General features: G+C 45.4%; 1 protein-coding gene across 1 annotated transcript in view; it reads left to right on the forward strand.

The window, feature by feature from the left end:
• Positions 1–18,034, forward strand: part of LOC139262392 (neuronal acetylcholine receptor subunit beta-4-like) — a 117,907-nt gene that overhangs the window by 70,354 nt on the left and 29,519 nt on the right. The window contains exons 4-5 of the mRNA XM_070877616.1: positions 3,578–3,687; positions 8,179–9,130. Of these exons, the coding sequence (XP_070733717.1) occupies positions 3,578–3,687; positions 8,179–9,130 (1,062 nt within the window). The remainder of the gene's footprint in view (positions 1–3,577; positions 3,688–8,178; positions 9,131–18,034) is intronic.

An 18,034-nucleotide genomic window follows, 5' to 3' on the forward strand; every position in this document is an offset into this window, starting at 1 on the left:
CTTTGTGTGCCGGGCTGCTGGTCCAATTGAGATTGTCCCTGGTGGCCCAGTGGTGGCCACCAAAGGGCCAGGCCGAGTTTGCAATGGCCCTCCCCTTTAAATGACGGGGAGGGGCGTTATGGCGCATCAGCGTTGTAACGCTGGCCTACTCAGCATGGCGCTGACGTCTCAGGAGTGCCTGAGACAGTCATTGAAAGCAAACATGCAGGTGCAGCAAGCAGTTAGGAAGGCAAACGAGGTGGAGCACCTGAGACAATGCTCCGCCTTGTTTGAGTGGCGCAATGGGCAATTCCATCCCAGCAACGGTACTTCCGCCCTGGGCGTTAACTGACCCGAGCCCAGAAGGTTACTGCCCACAGATGGGCTGCGGAGCAATTTTGTTCCAGTAATTTGTTTCTTTACACCTGCAAATCGTGGCCACAGATTCCAATGTCTAATGTCCATTTTGAAGCCATTGGAGATTATGTTCATGGCAACCAGCAAACTACTTACACAGATATTCGAGATGAGGAAACCAAATGTAATACTTCCAAGTTTGCTGACGACACAAAACTAGGTGGGATTGTGAGTTGTGAGGAGGGTGCAAAGACGCTGTAAGGCGATTTAGATAGGTTGAGTGAGTGGGCAAACACATGGCAGATGCAGAATAATGTGGATAACTGTGAAGATATCCACTTTGGTAGGAAAAACATAAGGACAAGGTATTATTTAAATGGTGATGACTTGGGAACTGCCGATGTACAGAGTGACCTGGGTGTCCTTGTACACCAGTCATTGAAAGCAAACATGCAGGTGCAGCAAGCAGTTAGGAAGGCAAATGGTTTGTTAGCCTTCATTGCAAGAGGATTTGAGTACAGGAGCAAGGATGTCTTACTACAGTTATACAGGGCCTTGGTGAGACCACACCTGGAGTATTGTGTGCAGTTTTGGTCTCCTTACCTAAGAAAGGATATACTTGCTATAGAGAGAGTGCAGCGAAGGTTCACCAGACTGATTCCTGAGATGGCAGGACTGTCATATGAGTAGAGATTGGGTCAACTAGGCCTGCATTCACTAGAGTTTAGAAGAATGATAGGGGATCTCATTGAAACGTATAAAATTCTGACTGGGTTGGATAGACTAGATGCGGGGAGGATGTTTCCTCTGGCTGGGAAGTGTAGAACAAGGGGTCACAGTCTCAGGATACGGAGTAGGAAATTTAGGACCGAGATAAGGGGAAAGTTTTTCACTCAGAAGGTGATGAACCTGTGGAATTCTCTACCACAGAGGGCTGTGGAGGTCAAGTCACTGAATATATTTAAGAGGGAGATTGATAGATTTCTAGAAACAAAGGCATTAAGGGGTATGGGGGAAAAAGTGGGAATATGGTGTTGAGATAGAGGATCAGCCATGATCATATTGAATGGCGGTGCAGACTCGAAGGGCCGAATGGCCTACTCCTGCTCCTATTTTCTATGTTTCTATGGATTACAGGTAGTGTGGCGATGGAAGTCACATGATTGCACAAACGTGGGCTAGATCGGAGCAGACAATTGAAAATGGAATTTCTTTAATCAGGATTGTCTTTAAAATCTTATGTTCCAGTAATTTCTTCCTCTTTTCCTTCAGTCCATGCTCCTTCTTTGGTTTAGAAAATGGACAGTCAACTTGTTCCCAGATCAGATCTAATGATGCTATATGGAACCTATTAGGAGGTGTAAAAATAATCAGTTTGATTATTTGTTTTGAATTACCACTAACCATGCCCCCTGCCCCACTTCAATTTGGTGTTCCCTGCAGGTAGTGGCTGAGATCAGGAACTCTTTACATGGGGATTCACAAACATGAACTCGATAATATTACTTCATGTGCACCAAGTTGGTAAACCAACAGGCCACCTTGGGATTGTGATTTCATGGTGGTGAGTGCTGGAGTGGGTTTTATTTGTACTTTGAGCAGATGATATGTTCATTTGATCCTGATTGCATGTGGCTTCTCTTTTGTCTGAGAGCTGTGCCTCCCCAAGTAACAGAAGTGTTTGATTCCATTCACCCATTAATGACAGTGCATTGAATATCAATTACTATAATGGTAGAGTTAACTGGGAGTTGGAGTTCTTTCTGTACTGTCTAAGGCTTTGAACTTAAAGCATTTGTATCTATTGTTTTGTAAAATTTACAGTGTTGATAATGTTATTAGTATAGATACAACAAGTTTGGACAAGAGGGAACAATACATTGAATACGAGTAATAAATCTTCAATCAAAAAGACACTCAATTTCTCACCATTTTCCAAGGAAGTATGACATCCATAAGTGATTTTATTCCAGCTCCAGTTATTCCTTATTCCTAAGACCTCACAAGTAAATTATCAGTTGACAAGTTGATTACATAGGATCACATAGGATATACAGGCCATTTGGCCCAACCAGTCCATGCCGGCATTTATGTTCCACTCAAGCCTCCTCCCATATTTCCTCATTTAACTCCATCAGCATAAGCCTGTATTCCCTTCTCCCTCATATGCTTAGCTAGCGTCCCCTTAAATGCATCGATACTATTCGCTTCAACCATTCCCTGTAGTAGTGAGTTCCACATTCTCACCACTCTCCGGGGAAAGAAGTTTCTCCTGAATTCCCTATTGGAATTCTTGGTGACTATCTTATATCGATGGCCTCTAGTTATGCTCTTCCCCACAAGAGGAAACATTCGCTCTGTATTCACTCTATCAAAACCTTTCATCATTTTAAAGACCTTTATTAGGTTACCCCTCAACCTTCCCTTTTCAAAAAAGAGATAACTATGAAGTGAAACTATAGAGTTCATGTACAGATGACATGGCTTTTAGTGCAGATAACTGCCTCATTTCATCTTTCAACCATCATTAAAATAAATACTTCTCAAGGATCGATCTTTAAATTGGGAAGCAGATTGACTTAAGTTGACTTAGACTTGGATAAATTGTAAAACAGATGATAGGGACAATAGGGAAAAAGCTGTATTGACTTGTTGCTCCACATTTATTAATGAAGGTAATTTGATTCTAGTTAATTATTTACCAACATAAAACCAAACAGAATAAGATTTTGTGGCAGGCTTACTTGCAGATGAAAGCTTCAGAGCAATGAAGAAATAAGGAACAAGACGAACAAGAATTGTTTCATGCGCAAGATAATTGTTTAGCATTCATTGAAAGATTCCCCAAGTTCATAGTAGGTTTGTCAGATGTACGATAGAGATAACATAATGTACACGTGACAAAATATGAAGAACCTGGCTCTTGAAGGAGAGGAATCATACCTCTAGTTTGCTTGCTGAGTGCAGTTTGATATCAAAGCTTTTTAGTTGACCATAAATCTTCAATTAAATGTCTTTGGTTAAAATCTAATGATGAGGGTAATACATGCAGTGTGAATGCAACAATAGGTTCCAATCCTTCAATGTTGTAGGAACTGCTTTCTCACCTGCCTTTGAGTAAGACCATCTCTACAACTCTCTTATTGAACTCCTAGCTAATTTACTGCTGTAATAGTATTAACAAAAATGTAGAAATTACCTTTTGATAATCCATGGTCTACGATTGATCTTCTTCAAATAGGAATGGAATGACTATCGGCTGAGGTGGGACCCACGAAAATATGAAGGAATTGATAGACTCAGAATATTTTCTCAGCATCTTTGGCTCCCTGACATAGTATTATATAACAAGTAAGTCATTCAACAACAACAATAACTTGTATTTATATAGCGCCTTTAACATAGTAAAACGTGCCAAGGTGCTTTACAGGAGTATTATAAGACAAAAGATTTGACACCGAGCCACATAAGAAGAAATTAGATCAGGTGACCAAAAGCTTGGGCAAAGAGGTACATTTTAAGTAGCGATTTAAAGGAGGAGAGTGAGGTAGAGAGGTGCAGAGGTTTAGCCGGGGAATTCCAGAGCTTAGGCAACAGCAGGCACGGCCACCAATGGTTGAGCGATTATAATCAGGGATGCTCAAGAAGGCAGATTTAGAGGAGCACCGACATCTTGGGAGGGGTGTTGTGGGGCTGGAGGAGATTACAGTGTTAGAGAGGTGCGAGGCCGTGGTGGAATTTGAAAATAAGGAGGAGAATTTTGAAATCAAGGTGCTGGTCAAGGGCAGGGAAGTGGAACTGAGTCCATGATCAGATCAGCCATGATTTTATTAATTGGCAGAGCAGGCTCGAGGGGCCTAATGGCCTACTCCTGCTCCTATTTCTTATGTTCTTATGTTCTTATGTTCTTAACCTGGAGCCAATGTAGGTCAGCGAGCACAGGGGTGATGGGCGAATGGGACTTGGTGCGAGTTAGGACACGGGCAGCCGAGTTTTGGATGACCTCAAGTTTACATAGGGTAGAATGTGGGAGGCCAGCCAGGAGTGTGTTTGAATAGTCAAGACTAGAGATAACAAAGGCATGGATAAGGATTTCATGAACTGGTTTGGATGAACTGGCAAGGGAGATGTTACTGAGGTGGAATTAGTTATGCCATGGAATATGTGGGGGTCGGAAGCTCATTTCAGGGTCAAATATGACACCAAGATTGCGAACAGTGTGGCTCAGCCTCAGACAGATGTTAGAGAGGGATGGAATCAGTGGCTAGGCAACGAAGTTTGTGTTGGGGACTGAAAACAATGGCTTCGGTCTTCCCAATAATTAATTGGAGAAAATTTCTGCTCATCTCGAACTAAATGTCGGACAGGCAGTCTAGAGACCATGGAGGGGTCAAGAAAAGTGACAGTGAGGTAGAGCTGGGTGTCATCAGCGTACATGTGGAAACTGATGCTATGTTTTTGGATGATGTCGCCAAGGGACAATATGTAGATGAGAAATAGGAGAGGGCCAGGGATAGATCCTTGGGGGCACCAGAGGCAACGATGCCGGAGCGGGAAGATAAGCCGTTGCAGGTGATTTTCTGGCTACGATTAGATAGACAAGAATAGAACCAGGCGATTGCAGTCCCACCCAGCTGGACGACAGTGGAGAGGCGTTGGAGGAGGATGGAGTGGTCAACCATGTCAAAGGCTGCAGACGTCAAGAAGGATGAGGAGGGAGAGTTTGCTTATGTCACAGACACAAATGATGTCATTTGTGACTTTGATTCATTCATCATATTGCTCTTTTTATTTTGATGGAACTTTTGTATTTCCAGATAATTATGTATTCAACTTGTTGCCTTATGACCTGTTTGGATGAGTGTATGGATGAATCATCCTTTATTCATCCTAAAATAATAACTGTGGATGCTGGGACTCTAAAAGTTCTTGCCTGAACTATCAGGGATTATTCTGAAATCTGGTGCTCTTCTGTTAACCAGTCTTATCACTTTTTAGATGCTGATTGATCTGCTGTGTACTGGTAGCTTTTCTATTTTTATTTTAGTACTTTTTTCTTTTGCAGATATTGCACAAATTTTTAACCCTTATTTACTCGCACTGTCGAGCCATTTTATTGATTTAATTTCTGTATCGATAAAGCTGTACTGTAATGTGCTGACGTGAACAATAGCTAATGTACACAATTTAGGCATTTAAATAATTTCAATGGCCCTAAGTTTCCACACACTACAAAACGGGGGCCCCTCCGAGCTGGGCGCCCGTTTTTCGCGCCAAAAATGGCGCCTGAAAAAAACGCCCGATTCTGGAGCGCCCTGCAGCTCCATAGCAGCTTGGCACGGCGCCCAGGGGGGCGGAGCCTACCACTCGCGCCAATTTTGTAAGTGGGAGGGTTGCGGGTACCATTTAAATTAGTTTTTTTCATGCCGGCAACCCTGCGCGTGCGCGATGAAGCGTTTGCGCACGCGCAGTGTGAAGGAAACATTGGCACTCGGCCATTTTTGTAGTTCTTTGTAGCTGTTTAATTTTTGAACATTTTTTAATAAAACCACATTGCCCTTCTATGATCAACACTGAGGCTTCTTGCAGCAGTGAGAAGGCTGCAGGAAGCCTCAGAAGTTGAGGCAGCCGTTTCCCGACGGCCTCCTCCCCCCCTGCCGTCGGGAATGGCTGCTCAACCTCTGAGGCTTCCTGCAGCCTTCTCACTGCCTCCTTCCCCCCCCGTCGGGAACGGCTGCCTCCCCCCCGTGCTGCGGTCGGTCGGTCGGGCCCTCACTCCCTCACTCCCCCCCACCCCCCCGCCCGCCGTCGGGAACGGCTGCCTCCTCCCTGCCTCCCGTTCGCGGGAACGACGCCACACCGCTGAGCTGACTGAACCTGCCTGAAGCACTTTCACACAGGTAGAAAGATGGTTTATTTAATCTTTTCTTTGCTTATAAATGTTTATTCAGGTTGGATTTATTTGTATAATATTTGTAGAAGTATAAATAAGGATTTATTGTAGAATTTAATGATTTCCCTTCCCCCCCCCCCACCTCGTTCCAGACGCCTAATTTGTAACCTGCGCCTGATTTTTTAATGTGTAGACAAGGTTTTTTTCAGTTCTACAAAAATCTTCACTTGCTCCATTCTAAGTTAGTTTGGAGTACGTTTTCACTGTGGAAACTTTGAAATCAGGCGTCAGTGGCCAGACACGCCCCCTTTTGAAGAAAAAATTCTGTTCCAAAGTGAAACTGTTCTAACTGACTAGAACTGCAGAAAAAAAAATGTGGAGAATTGCGATTTCTAAGATAGTCCGTTCTCCACCAGTTGCTCCTAAAAATCAGGCGCAAATCATGTGGAAACTTGGGCCCAATATGTGGCCTGTGGTACTCAATATTCTTTTATGTCATATGTGGAATACTGCCAGCTGACAAAGGGAGGCGGAATATGAAGGGGAGGCAATAGTCTTCACCTCTCCACATCCCAAATAACTTCCCAGTGCGCAGGGATTGTGAGGAGCTATTCCTGTCTATCTCATTGCCTCGATTATTTGGGGGATGGAGTGGGGTATATACTTATATCATTGCCTTGGTGGGGGTGCTGGTGGCGGGGTGGCGGGGAGGAAGGAAATTGGGGAACTATTGTCTTCTTTTCCTGACAGTTGACTCCAGGGGGTGGGAAATCTTATTGGCAATCAAACCACTTCGGTGCTGTTTGGGATCTCATGTTCCTTGCCAAACAATTCAAGTTTTGAAGGCAGTGCAGAAAGGAGCAAAGAGGCTAATCTTCGGTGTTAGTGGTCTGACTTATGAGAAAAGACTGGAGAAACTTGTGCTTTTCAGTCTGGAAAGTAGGCATCTGAGAAATGATCCTATAGAGACATACAAGATTGTTGAAGTTAATCAGGAATAATACTTTAAATTGAAGGCAGTGCAGGTGATGTGGAATATGACAAAGACACTCAACACAGGTCTGTTGTGAAGAAAATAATTGTTTAATTGCTTGATCAAGGGAGACACGGTTTACACCAGTTCCTTAACTGGGTGCCTTCCCAACTGTTCTCGTCGAACACTTTAGGAGTTGCTCCTTTATACAGACTTCTTTGCAAAGTCATCGTTTACATTATCATTGGTCAGTCTTTCTACCGCGTGACAATTTTTCGCTTTGTTACAGCTTGTTAATTTTAACTTTGCTAATTGTTCCAGTATCGTCCTTGGGTATGAACAGATGCATCCTGCATCCTGCCTCCTGCCAATAACAGAAACTTACTTCCTAGACGTAAGACCTTTGTTCTGAATAACAGGAATTTACACTATTGTTCTGCAGTTGTACCTGATAATTTTGCCACATAAGCAGATTGTGTTTTTGCTTTTACTAACATAAAACGTGTTTAACTCTTTAATTCTCTCTTCAGCAGGAGTAGAACAAGAGGACACAACTACAAACTAGAGAAGGTTACTTATAAGGAAGATGTCAGGAAATTCCTCCTCAGACAAAGTGATCAGCCTGTGAAATAAATTTCTAGATAGGCGAAAACCCTGAAATCATTTAAGAAACAGTTGGACGCTACAATGAAGGGGTGGGGAAGGCTCCAAGATCTAGGGCTGAATCAAAAGGGTTAAAACTACCTTTTGATGTTGGTTAATTCAAAAGCTTTTAAGTACGTGAAGGGGGGAGTTCAGGGTAGGAAGAGTCGAGTTGTCCCGTAACATTACATTGTTCTCAATGGGTGACCCCTGGAGTGCCACTTGCAGGCGAAATACCAATGGAAAGTTGCAGCCACATGAAGTCAGGAATTGATTGCCCCTTCCAAATTACTTTGAGAAACTAGTCCTAAATGATTTTTTTTTCCATTTTCAGTGCTGATGGAACCTATGAAGTGTCTCTCTATACGAATGCAATCGTATACAACACAGGAGATGTGTTCTGGCTGCCTCCTGCCATCTACAAGAGCGCCTGCAGAATAGAAGTGAAACATTTTCCTTTCGACCAGCAAAACTGTACCTTGAAATTTCGATCGTGGACGTACGATCGCACTGAAATGGATTTAGTTTTAAGCAGCGATGTTGCAAGCAGGGATGACTTCACACCCAGTGGGGAATGGGATATTGTGTCTCTTCCAGGGAGAAGGAATGAGATTCCAACAGACCCAAAATACGTTGATATCACATACGATTTTATCATCAAGAGGAAACCGTTATTTTATACCATTAACCTGATCATCCCCTGTGTGCTGATCACTTCTCTTGCAATTCTGGTGTTCTACTTGCCCTCCGATTGTGGCGAAAAAATAACACTGTGCATTTCGGTTCTGCTGGCATTAACTGTCTTTCTACTGCTCATCTCAAAAATTGTTCCGCCAACCTCACTGGATGTGCCGCTAATAGGCAAGTACCTAATGTTTACCATGGTCCTGGTGACCTTTTCAATAGTTACCAGCGTCTGTGTGTTAAACATTCACCACCGGTCGCCCAGCACCCACACCATGCCCGAATGGGTGAAGCACTTGTTTCTCATAAAGCTGCCTGCCCTCTTATTCATGAAACGCCCAGAAAATCAAAGTATGAAGGACAGAAGCAGAAAGAAGCAGTTGTCGGCTTGTACAGATGGCAAAGCAGATAAAACTGATGTTCAAACGAGCTATGTGAATGAAGAGTCGGCAAAAAGATGTGGCTGGAGTTTAGGGGATACGTTTGACTATCAAGAGTTAAGGAAAATGGAGTTAACAAAGATCAATTCCAGCATGCAAGAGGCAATTGATGGAGTCAGATTGATAGCGGAACATATGAAGAGTGAAGATGATGATCAGAGTGTGAGTTCAGCCTTTCCTAACTCTTATTTTCACACCGAATGAAACTAAAATTAGTGAACGGTGAAAAAGATTCCAATTAATGTTTCATTTTATTGGATTTTAATTAAAGATTCATTTTTAGCATCACAGTGAAAAGAAATCCTGCTGAATATGCAATAGAAATTTGACACGAAGAGAACCATCGAAGTTTATAGCACAGAATGAGTTCATTCAGCCTCATTCTGGTGTTTGTACCAGCTCTTTGCTGGAGCAATCAAAAACTAATGATGTTGTCTTGCTCTCTCTCCTTAGCTCTGCTTCCAATTATGTGCAACGGCCACCCCACGATAAAAGAACTCAGGCACAGGCATCTTCCACCCTATGCATCTAGCTTTCCTTTAATAGATGCAATGGTCTCTGCACCAACAGCTTCCTATGGCAACACATTTCATGCTCCAACCACCTTCTGCATGTAAAAATGTCTTCTAACTTCTGTCCTTGCTTGCTTCTTTACAATTTTAAATTGATGATCCCTCAACACTGACTCCCCAGCCAGGCAAAATGCCCTTTCCCAAATCACTCTATCAAAACCCTTCAGAATTATAGAAAAAACTGATTCCACCTTCTCTGAGCTTTCTCTTCTCATGGAGAATGGTAAGTTTTAATGAGGATCCTTACAAAAAAAGTTTAACATCATTTTCATCATAATATGTTTTTCCAATGTATTGCTGCCTTACGATGCTTAAAATGTAATTTCATCCAGTGTTTAGCAAACAAACAGATTTGCCAAACACTTCTGAAAGGGTTGTGTGCCCTGCAAAGAAGCAGAACTTCAAAAAGAATCTCACCGCCCTACTAAGGTGAAACCCAGTCACCAACCACTGCCTCCTCTGCCCAATCTGAAATCAGGGCACCTCCATCACTCCCTAATTACAAATCATAAGTCTGACAACACCCTTCCCACTCAAAAAAATCCCTGAAAATCACCTGATTGAACAGAAATGTGCCAGCTCACCCAAGCCCCTCCCACTGAGTTCTGCTACTAATGCCCCACTTCTCTCAGCGGAAATTTAACCAAATCGCCACCTCCTAATCAGGGCTAAAGTCAGCCTTCGCTGGTGCCTAACTGGAACCACGGAGGTCCTACGACCCTAGTGAAGATGAAATTGGTCTTCCACCCTATCCCCACTGAGGATTAAGATGATCTTGTCGCCCGCCCCCACCCCACCCAAGAGAAGCTCTGTATTCAAGCACCAATGAGGACAAACTTGGCCTTTCCCTTTTCTTCACTCAGAAAATCTTTCCACTCCCTGAACTGAAGTTTGATCCCCATTGCCAAGTAAAACCAATTTGGGGCCATTGTTTCCACTGAGAGAAAACCTGGCCCATCCACCCAACCTTTCCCAGGCACAGTTGTACTTCCTCTCCATCCGCCCCCACCTTCTCTCCTGTTCCCCCTCCACCTGCACTATGAAGAATCAGGTCCTTAACGAGCGTCATGCACCCCTTCATTGCCCTCGATCTTTTGGATGAGATGTTAAACCGAGGCCCCATCTGCCCTCTTAGGTAGATGTAAAAGATCCCATGGCACTATTTTGAAGAAGAGCAAGGGTGTTGTCCCCAGTGTCCTGGCCAATATTAATCCCTCATTCAACATAACAAAATAGATTATCTAGTCATTATCACATTGCTATTTGTGGGAGCTTGCTGTGCACAAATTGGCTGCCACATTTCTTACATTACAAGTGACTACACTCCAAAAGTAGTTCATTGGCTATAAAGCACTTTGAGAGGTCTGGTAGTCGTGAAGGCGCTATATGAATGCAAGTCTTTCTTTCTTTTTCTGTTGTTCCCTCTCTCCACCCCTTCTCCTGGTGTGGGTCCCCCCTCTTCCTCCTCTCCTTGCCCCTTCCCTCTGCTCTACCTCGCCATTCTGCTCCCAACTGCCTCCTCTCTCATTTTCCATTGAACTCTGCCAGACCTATGGTGGGAGTCCAGTGGAAAACCGAAGGAAATTTGGGGCCATCAGTTGGAAAATTGTGCACGCCACTCTGCTATTTAAGAAAGGTGAGAGAGGGAAAACAGGGTATTTTAGACCAGTTAGCCTAACATCTGTTGTTGGGAAATTAATAGAGTCTATAATTAAGGATAGGGTGACTGACACCTTGAAAATTTCAGCTCACAGAGAGAAAACAGAAGAATTTGTAAAGGGTAGGTCATGCCTGACGAACCTGGCATCCCACAAGTAGCTGTATCTATTAACAATTCAGACGACGGGATTGAGAGCCACATATCCAAGTTTGCTGATGACACAACGAAAGGCGGAATTGTAAGCTGTGTAGATGGAAGTGTAAAATTACAAAGAGATATAAATAGATTAAGTGAATGGGCAAAACTGTGGCAAATGGATTTCATTATCGGCAACTGTGAGGTCATCCACATTGGACCTAAAAAGAATAGATCTGTGTACTTTTTGAATGGTGAAAAACTAGAAGCAGTGGAGGTTCAAAGAGGCTTGGGGGGGGTCGATGTACATATAACATTAAAATGTCATGAGCAGGTACAGAAACAATCAAAAAGGCGAATGGAATGCTGGCCTTTATATCGATAGGACTAGAAGACGAGAGGTTAGAAGTCATGCTACAGCTATACAAAGCCCTCGTTAGACCACGCCTGGGGCTGGATTTTTGAGAAGTTTGCGACCAGGTTTTCGCTGGGATTTGACCCTCCGTGCTGAAAACCCTGTCAGAAAGCCCGGGCGGGATCCTGGGCTCGTTGTTTGCGGTGGCAATGGGACGTACCACCGGGGAGAGGTGTGCTGACGTGCAACGATGTGGATTACGTTTGCGTGGGACTTTAGGCTCTCTCCCGACCCCTACGCCATGCCCAAAATACCGGGTGCAGCACTGCCAGCAGCGGTAAGTATGAAAACCTGCAAAAAAGGTAAGTTAAAGTTTTTATTTTGTAATTTTTTTTCAGCGATTCAATAGATAAGTGTCTTGTAAATGTATTTTGAATGTTTTTTTTGAATTTCTTTTTGATTCCCCCCCCCTCCCAAGGCCTCTCTCGCAGCGCTTCCGGCCCTGGACTAAATTTGGCAAAACTTGCATTTTTGCCCCGCAAATCCTTGTGCAATGCCCCCAGACATAAAATCCAAAAGTTCAGCCTAAAAACGGTAGCGCATCGAAAATGGTAATTTTCACATATCGGTACCGTTTTCGCCAGAGAAACTCGAAAGCTGAAAATCCGGCCCCTAGAGTATTGCGAGCAGTTCTGTGTACCACACCTTAGGAAGGGTATATTAGCCTTGGAGGGAGTGCAGCGTAGATTTACTTAAATGAAACTGTGACTTCAAAGATTATGTTGTGAGGATAAACTACACAAACTAGGGTTGTATTCCCAGCAATTTAGCTTAAGGAGTGATTTGATTGAAGCTTTCAAGATTTTATGGGGAACAGAATGGGGCTGAAATTGCGGTCGGAGGTTTCCCGCGGGCAATTGCCTCCGACCTGAAACATTTCTACGCAAGTGCCTGGTGGCCCGGGAGGAGCGTGGGCTTCCGTTGGGGAGGCCTTCTCTTCTCACGCTGCGAAGTGCACTTCCATCCTTCAGGTTCCCACGCAGAAGGTGCAGTCACGTGTGACTGCTCAGCCAATCAGATACAGTATTCCACAGCTTTCCCATTAATAGCAATGAGAACTCTGTATCTACGAGTTCTCAATGCTATTAATGAGAAAAAAAACAAACATACTAAACACCATTAATAAAAAATAAAAATCACACCTCACATAATTGAAATTAAAGTTAATAAAGGTTCCGAATTTTTTTAAAGTTTTTTTAATTATGGTTAAAAATAAATGTAACATTATTAAAAAAAATAATATGTCTTTTTTAAATTAAATTTAATTGTATTTTTGTACGTTTTTAAACTCTGACACCTGTGTAAGTAGGCTATGCGCCTGCTTTTATCAGGTATAAGAATTTTGAGGACATTTGTTGGGCAAGATATGGGTAAATACTGCAATCTTGCCCATGCAAACGTCCTCACTCCTGATTTGTGTTGTTTCTGTCAAGCTCGGAAAAGCCGGTTTTCAGCGCATGCGCATTGTGCGCTGAAAACAGGCTTTTCCGATGCCTTCCCGGGTCCGTAGAAACTTCGTACGGACCCGAGGAGGCCGGGATTTCCAGGCCATTGTGTCGATAGAGAGAAACTATTTCTGCTGGTTGGGGAATCTAGGACTAAGAGGACATAGTCAAAAACTTAGAGCCAGGCCTTTCAGCAGTGAAGTTAGGAAGCACTTCTATACACAAACAACAATTGATGTTGGGTAAATTGTTAATTTTAAATCTGAGATTGATAGATTTTTGTTAACCAAATTATTGAGGGATATGAGGCAAAGGTGGGAATATGGAGTTAGGTTGCAGATCAACCATGATCTCACTGAATGGATGAACAAGCTCGAGGGGCTTAATGATCTACTCCTGTTCCTATGTTCCTGTTTTCTCTATATACATCCATTGTAAATTTATTTACAGATCCTTACAGTGGAGATCTGCATCCTTCCCACTTCCATCCTCAGCTGTGACTCAGAATTAGTAACGTCACAGGACATTTACTTATCTAACTAATGAATGTAATTAAACTACACTCAAGAAGCTCAACACCATCCAGGACAAAGCAGCCTGCTTGATTGGCACCCCATCCACCACCTTAAACATTCACTCCCTCCATACCGTGACCTGGTGAATCTTTGGTTGGGAGACTGCTGAGAATACCTGGTGCAGTCGGCTTTACCCGCTCCAGCGCAGTTTACTACCCACGGTCAGACTCAGGCAGGGCAAAAGAAAAGAGAAGGAGGGAGCGGAGGCGGAGGCAGACATGGGGGTCTCCCTGCCTCTGGACAAAAAAGGAGACACCACTCCGGGGAAGCGGAGGAGGACTGAGCTCCCTCCGTGCAGGAGGAGCTGATTCCTGATGCGGGTCCCGCGTCCCCCACCACCGGTCCCATCACGCGCCGTCGGCGGGAGCCGTCTGTCCCTCGGTAAGGTGAGACAGCCATGGCTGTCCAGCCTGTGCCTCCTGGGGATGGGGAAGAGATCATGGCCATTGCGGGGGCCGCGAAGCCGGCAAATGGAAACATCGTCGCTGAGTCGAGCGTCCTGAGGCGGGCGAGACCGATAAGGCTGAGTCCGAGCTCACTCAGTCAAACATTGACATCCCCCAGGATCTACTCAACCTGGTGAAAAAAGTTTCACAAGAATACCTGCCCGCTGGGTCGAAGGGTGGTGGCAGGGAGGGTGAGGAACCCCAATCTCCATTTCTGACATTGATGCCGGGTGTGTTGGAGGAAGTGGAGGTGTTTTTTGGCCCGGTTTCTCCACACACCCGGTGCCTGGGGTGGAGGGGGTCTCCCGTCCACTGCCGCCACCTGACCCAGCACCCCAGGAGGAACCCAGGGTGGACTCCTCTGCCGTCGATCCTGGGGGTGGCATCGTGACAGAGGTAGGGCCGGATGGTGCGGCTGAGCCGTTCGCTGCAACACTGTGTGGTCGACGGACTGGCTGCTGCTGGCGACCTCCCGGAGGAGGACGGGGACTCGGTGGTAGGCGCGGGAGCGGATTTAGAGTCCATCGCCAGCGAGGAATTTATGGCGGAATGTCAGGGTCGCCTCAGTAAAGCCCAGCTGGCAGTAAACAAATGGTCCGAGTCAGCGCTGCTCATCAGGTCCGTCCAGGCCACTGTCAAAATCATGGCTGCGGACATGGCCGCGAGCCAAAATGACGGTCAGGAGCTGCTCTGGCTCAGAACATTCCTCACTCAGCTGCTGTGGGAGTGGAGGTCATCACACGACTCCAAACCCTCCACACAGGAGGGTTAAGTAGAGGTTGAAATCTGCTCTTGTCATGAAGATAACCATAGCCAGCCTCAACATCAACGGCAGCAGAGGCACACCGCAGATTTAATCATTTTTTCACTCCTAAAGGAGGAGCAAAATGCAGTGTGCTTCCTGCAAGAAACACATATTGTTCCAGGAGATGAGGCATCATGGCTCCTGGAATGGCAAGGAGATGTCTGCATGAACCATCTCACCACCACTTCTTGTGGGGTGGCTATCTTGCTGGCCCCACATTTTAAGCCAGAAATCTTGAGGGTGAAGGAGCCTGTGCCAGGCCACTTGCTCCATCATTATCATCATAGGCAGTCCCTTAAAATCGAGGAAGACTTGCTTCCACTCCAAAAGTGAGTTCTCAGGTGACTGAACAGTCCAATAAGGGAATTACAGTCTCTGTCACAGGTGGGACACACAGTCGTTGAAGGAAAGGGTGGGTGGGGAGTCTGGTTTGCCGCACGCTCCTTCTGCTGTCTGCGCTTGGTTTCTGCATGCTCTCGTCAACAAGACTCGAAGTGCTCAGCACCCTCCCGGATGCTCTTCCTCCACTTAGGGCGGTCTTGGGCCAGGGATTCCCAGGTGCCGGTGGGGATGTTTAACTTTATCAAGGAGGCTTTGAGGATGTCCTTGAAACATTTCCTCTGCCCACCTAGGGCTCACTTGCCATGTAGGAGTTCCGAGTAGAGCGCTACCTTTGGGAGTCTTGTGCAGGGCATGCAGACGATGTGGTCCATCCAACGGAGCTGTTTGAGTATGGTCAGTGCTTCAATGCTGGGGATGTTGGCCTGAACAAGAACACTGACGTTGGTGCATCTATCCTCCCAGTGGATTTGCAGGATCTTGTGGAGGCTGCGCTGGTGGTATTTCTCCAGCGCTTTGAGGTGTCTACTATATAAGGTCCACGTCGCTGAGCCATACAGGAGGGCGGGTATCACTACTGCCCTGTAGACCATAAGCTTGGTGCCAGATTTGAGGTCCTGGTCTTCAAACACTCTCTTCCTCAGGCGATCGAAGGCTGCGCTGGCACACTGGAGGCGGTTTTGGACCTCGTCGTCGATGTCCGCCTTGTTGATAGTAGGCTCCTGAGGTCTTAAAAATGGTCCACATTGTCCAAGGCCCCGCCATGGATTTTGATGACCGGGGGTCAGTGCTGTTTGGCGGGGTCAGGTTGGTGGAGGACCTTTGTCTTACGGATGTTTAGTGTAAGGCCCATGCTTTCGTATGTCTCAGTGAAGGTGTTGACGATGGCTTGGAGTTTAGCCTCTGAATGTGCGCAGACACAAGTGTCGTCCGCGTACTGTAGTTCAATGACAGAGGATGGGATGACCTTGGATCTAGCCTGGAGGCGACGAAGGTTGAACAGGTTACCATTGGTTCTACAGTTTAGTTCCACTCCAGCAGGGAGCTTGTTGAGATTGAAATGGGGCATTGCAGCGAGGAAGATGGAGAAGAGGGTTGGCACGATGATGCAGCCTTGCTTGACCCCGGTCCAGAAGTGGATTGGATCTGTGGTGGATCCGTTGGTCAGGATCATGGCCTGCATGTCATCGTGGAGCAGGCGGAGGAAGGTGACAAACTTTTGGGGACAGCCCAAACGGAGGAGGACGCTCCATAGTCCCTCACAGTTGACAGTGTCAAAGGCCTTTGTGAGGTCAAAAAAGGCCACATACAAGGGTTGGTGCTGTTCCCTGCATTTCTCTTGTAGTTGTCGCGCGATGAAGATCATGTCCGTTGTACCCCTTAGTGGACGGAATCCGCATTGTGACTCTGGGAGGAGCTCTTCAGCCACAGGGAGAAGACGGTTGAGGAGGATTCTTGTGATGACTTTCCCAGTGGCCAACAACAAGGAGATTCCTTGTAGTTGCCATAATCGGACCTGTCCCCTTTTTTAAAGATGGTCACGATTACGGCATCTCCAGGCACGCTCTCCTCCTTCCAAATAAGAGAGATCAGGTCATGCATTTGTGCCAATAGTGCTTCTCCACCATATTTTAGTGCCTCAGCAGAAATTCTATTTATTCCTGATGCCTTGTTTGTCGAAATCTTGACTCCCGATAAACGACTCAGACACCTTCAGCTCCGGCAGAAGTTTCTTTAATTTACTTGCAGCAAGGGGAAAGCTCTCACCCAGTCAAAGGCTACGTGGAGACCCCCCGAAATGGTATAATTTCACAAGATATTTATACAGTAAAACCCAAGTTATGGCCTCTCCCTGTGTATTGGCCCTGTCTCGCAGTCAGTGAATACAGATAAAGAGTTAATTACTACATCCTTGTCCTGACATGGTTTCCAGATATTTCCTTTTGTCAGGGTTATTAGTTGGCCAGCCGGCCATTACTCGATGAGAGTGTGGTAATGAGCTATTACCTGCCTTGCATTGTGTCAGGATGGTCCAGTTTCCTGGTCAGTTATCTTTTTGCATCAAATGGATGAGGTCTCTACAAGAGATAATGGCTGGTGGTTTGAGTACTTCGAAAAGGGTGGGGTGGACTGGAACTGGTGTTGTATAGAAAATAGGAGAGCACCATGGGGGGGTACTTGTCTCAGCAGGACTTGCCTCCTAGCTGTCTGGTGGCTATCAACCATTTCAAACCAGGTTTAGCTGTTTATGCAAACTGACTGCTTGTTGCAGAAATTTCTGGAAGGACCAGGACTCCATTTTGTTTTATATTAAAAGGGCACAAAAATACAGTGTGGTACAGCTTAGATAAAAATACATTTCCACAAGTTGTTCTTGAGCTGATGGATGGCCTTTTCTACCTCGTTCAGGTCTGGAGTTTTGCTGAGATGGTGGCAGGTAGCATGCTGAGGGATGGAGTTGAGGACACTCGTGTCAAAGGCAGAGTCTTGATTAAGCAGCTTGCTCCATGTCACTGTTCACCTGAGGGATATGCCGCTCCATTTAGTGAATGTGTACGCCCTCCAGCTCGGTCCGCAGCAAGTGCGCCTCTTTGAAGAAGTGTCCACTCTTTTAGGCTCCATCGATATCAGCGACTGCATTGTGCTCGGCGGGGGGGGGGGGAGTGGATTTTAA

Source organism: Pristiophorus japonicus, chromosome 1, assembly GCF_044704955.1.
Source record: "Pristiophorus japonicus isolate sPriJap1 chromosome 1, sPriJap1.hap1, whole genome shotgun sequence".
NCBI lineage: Eukaryota > Metazoa > Chordata > Chondrichthyes > Pristiophoridae > Pristiophorus > Pristiophorus japonicus.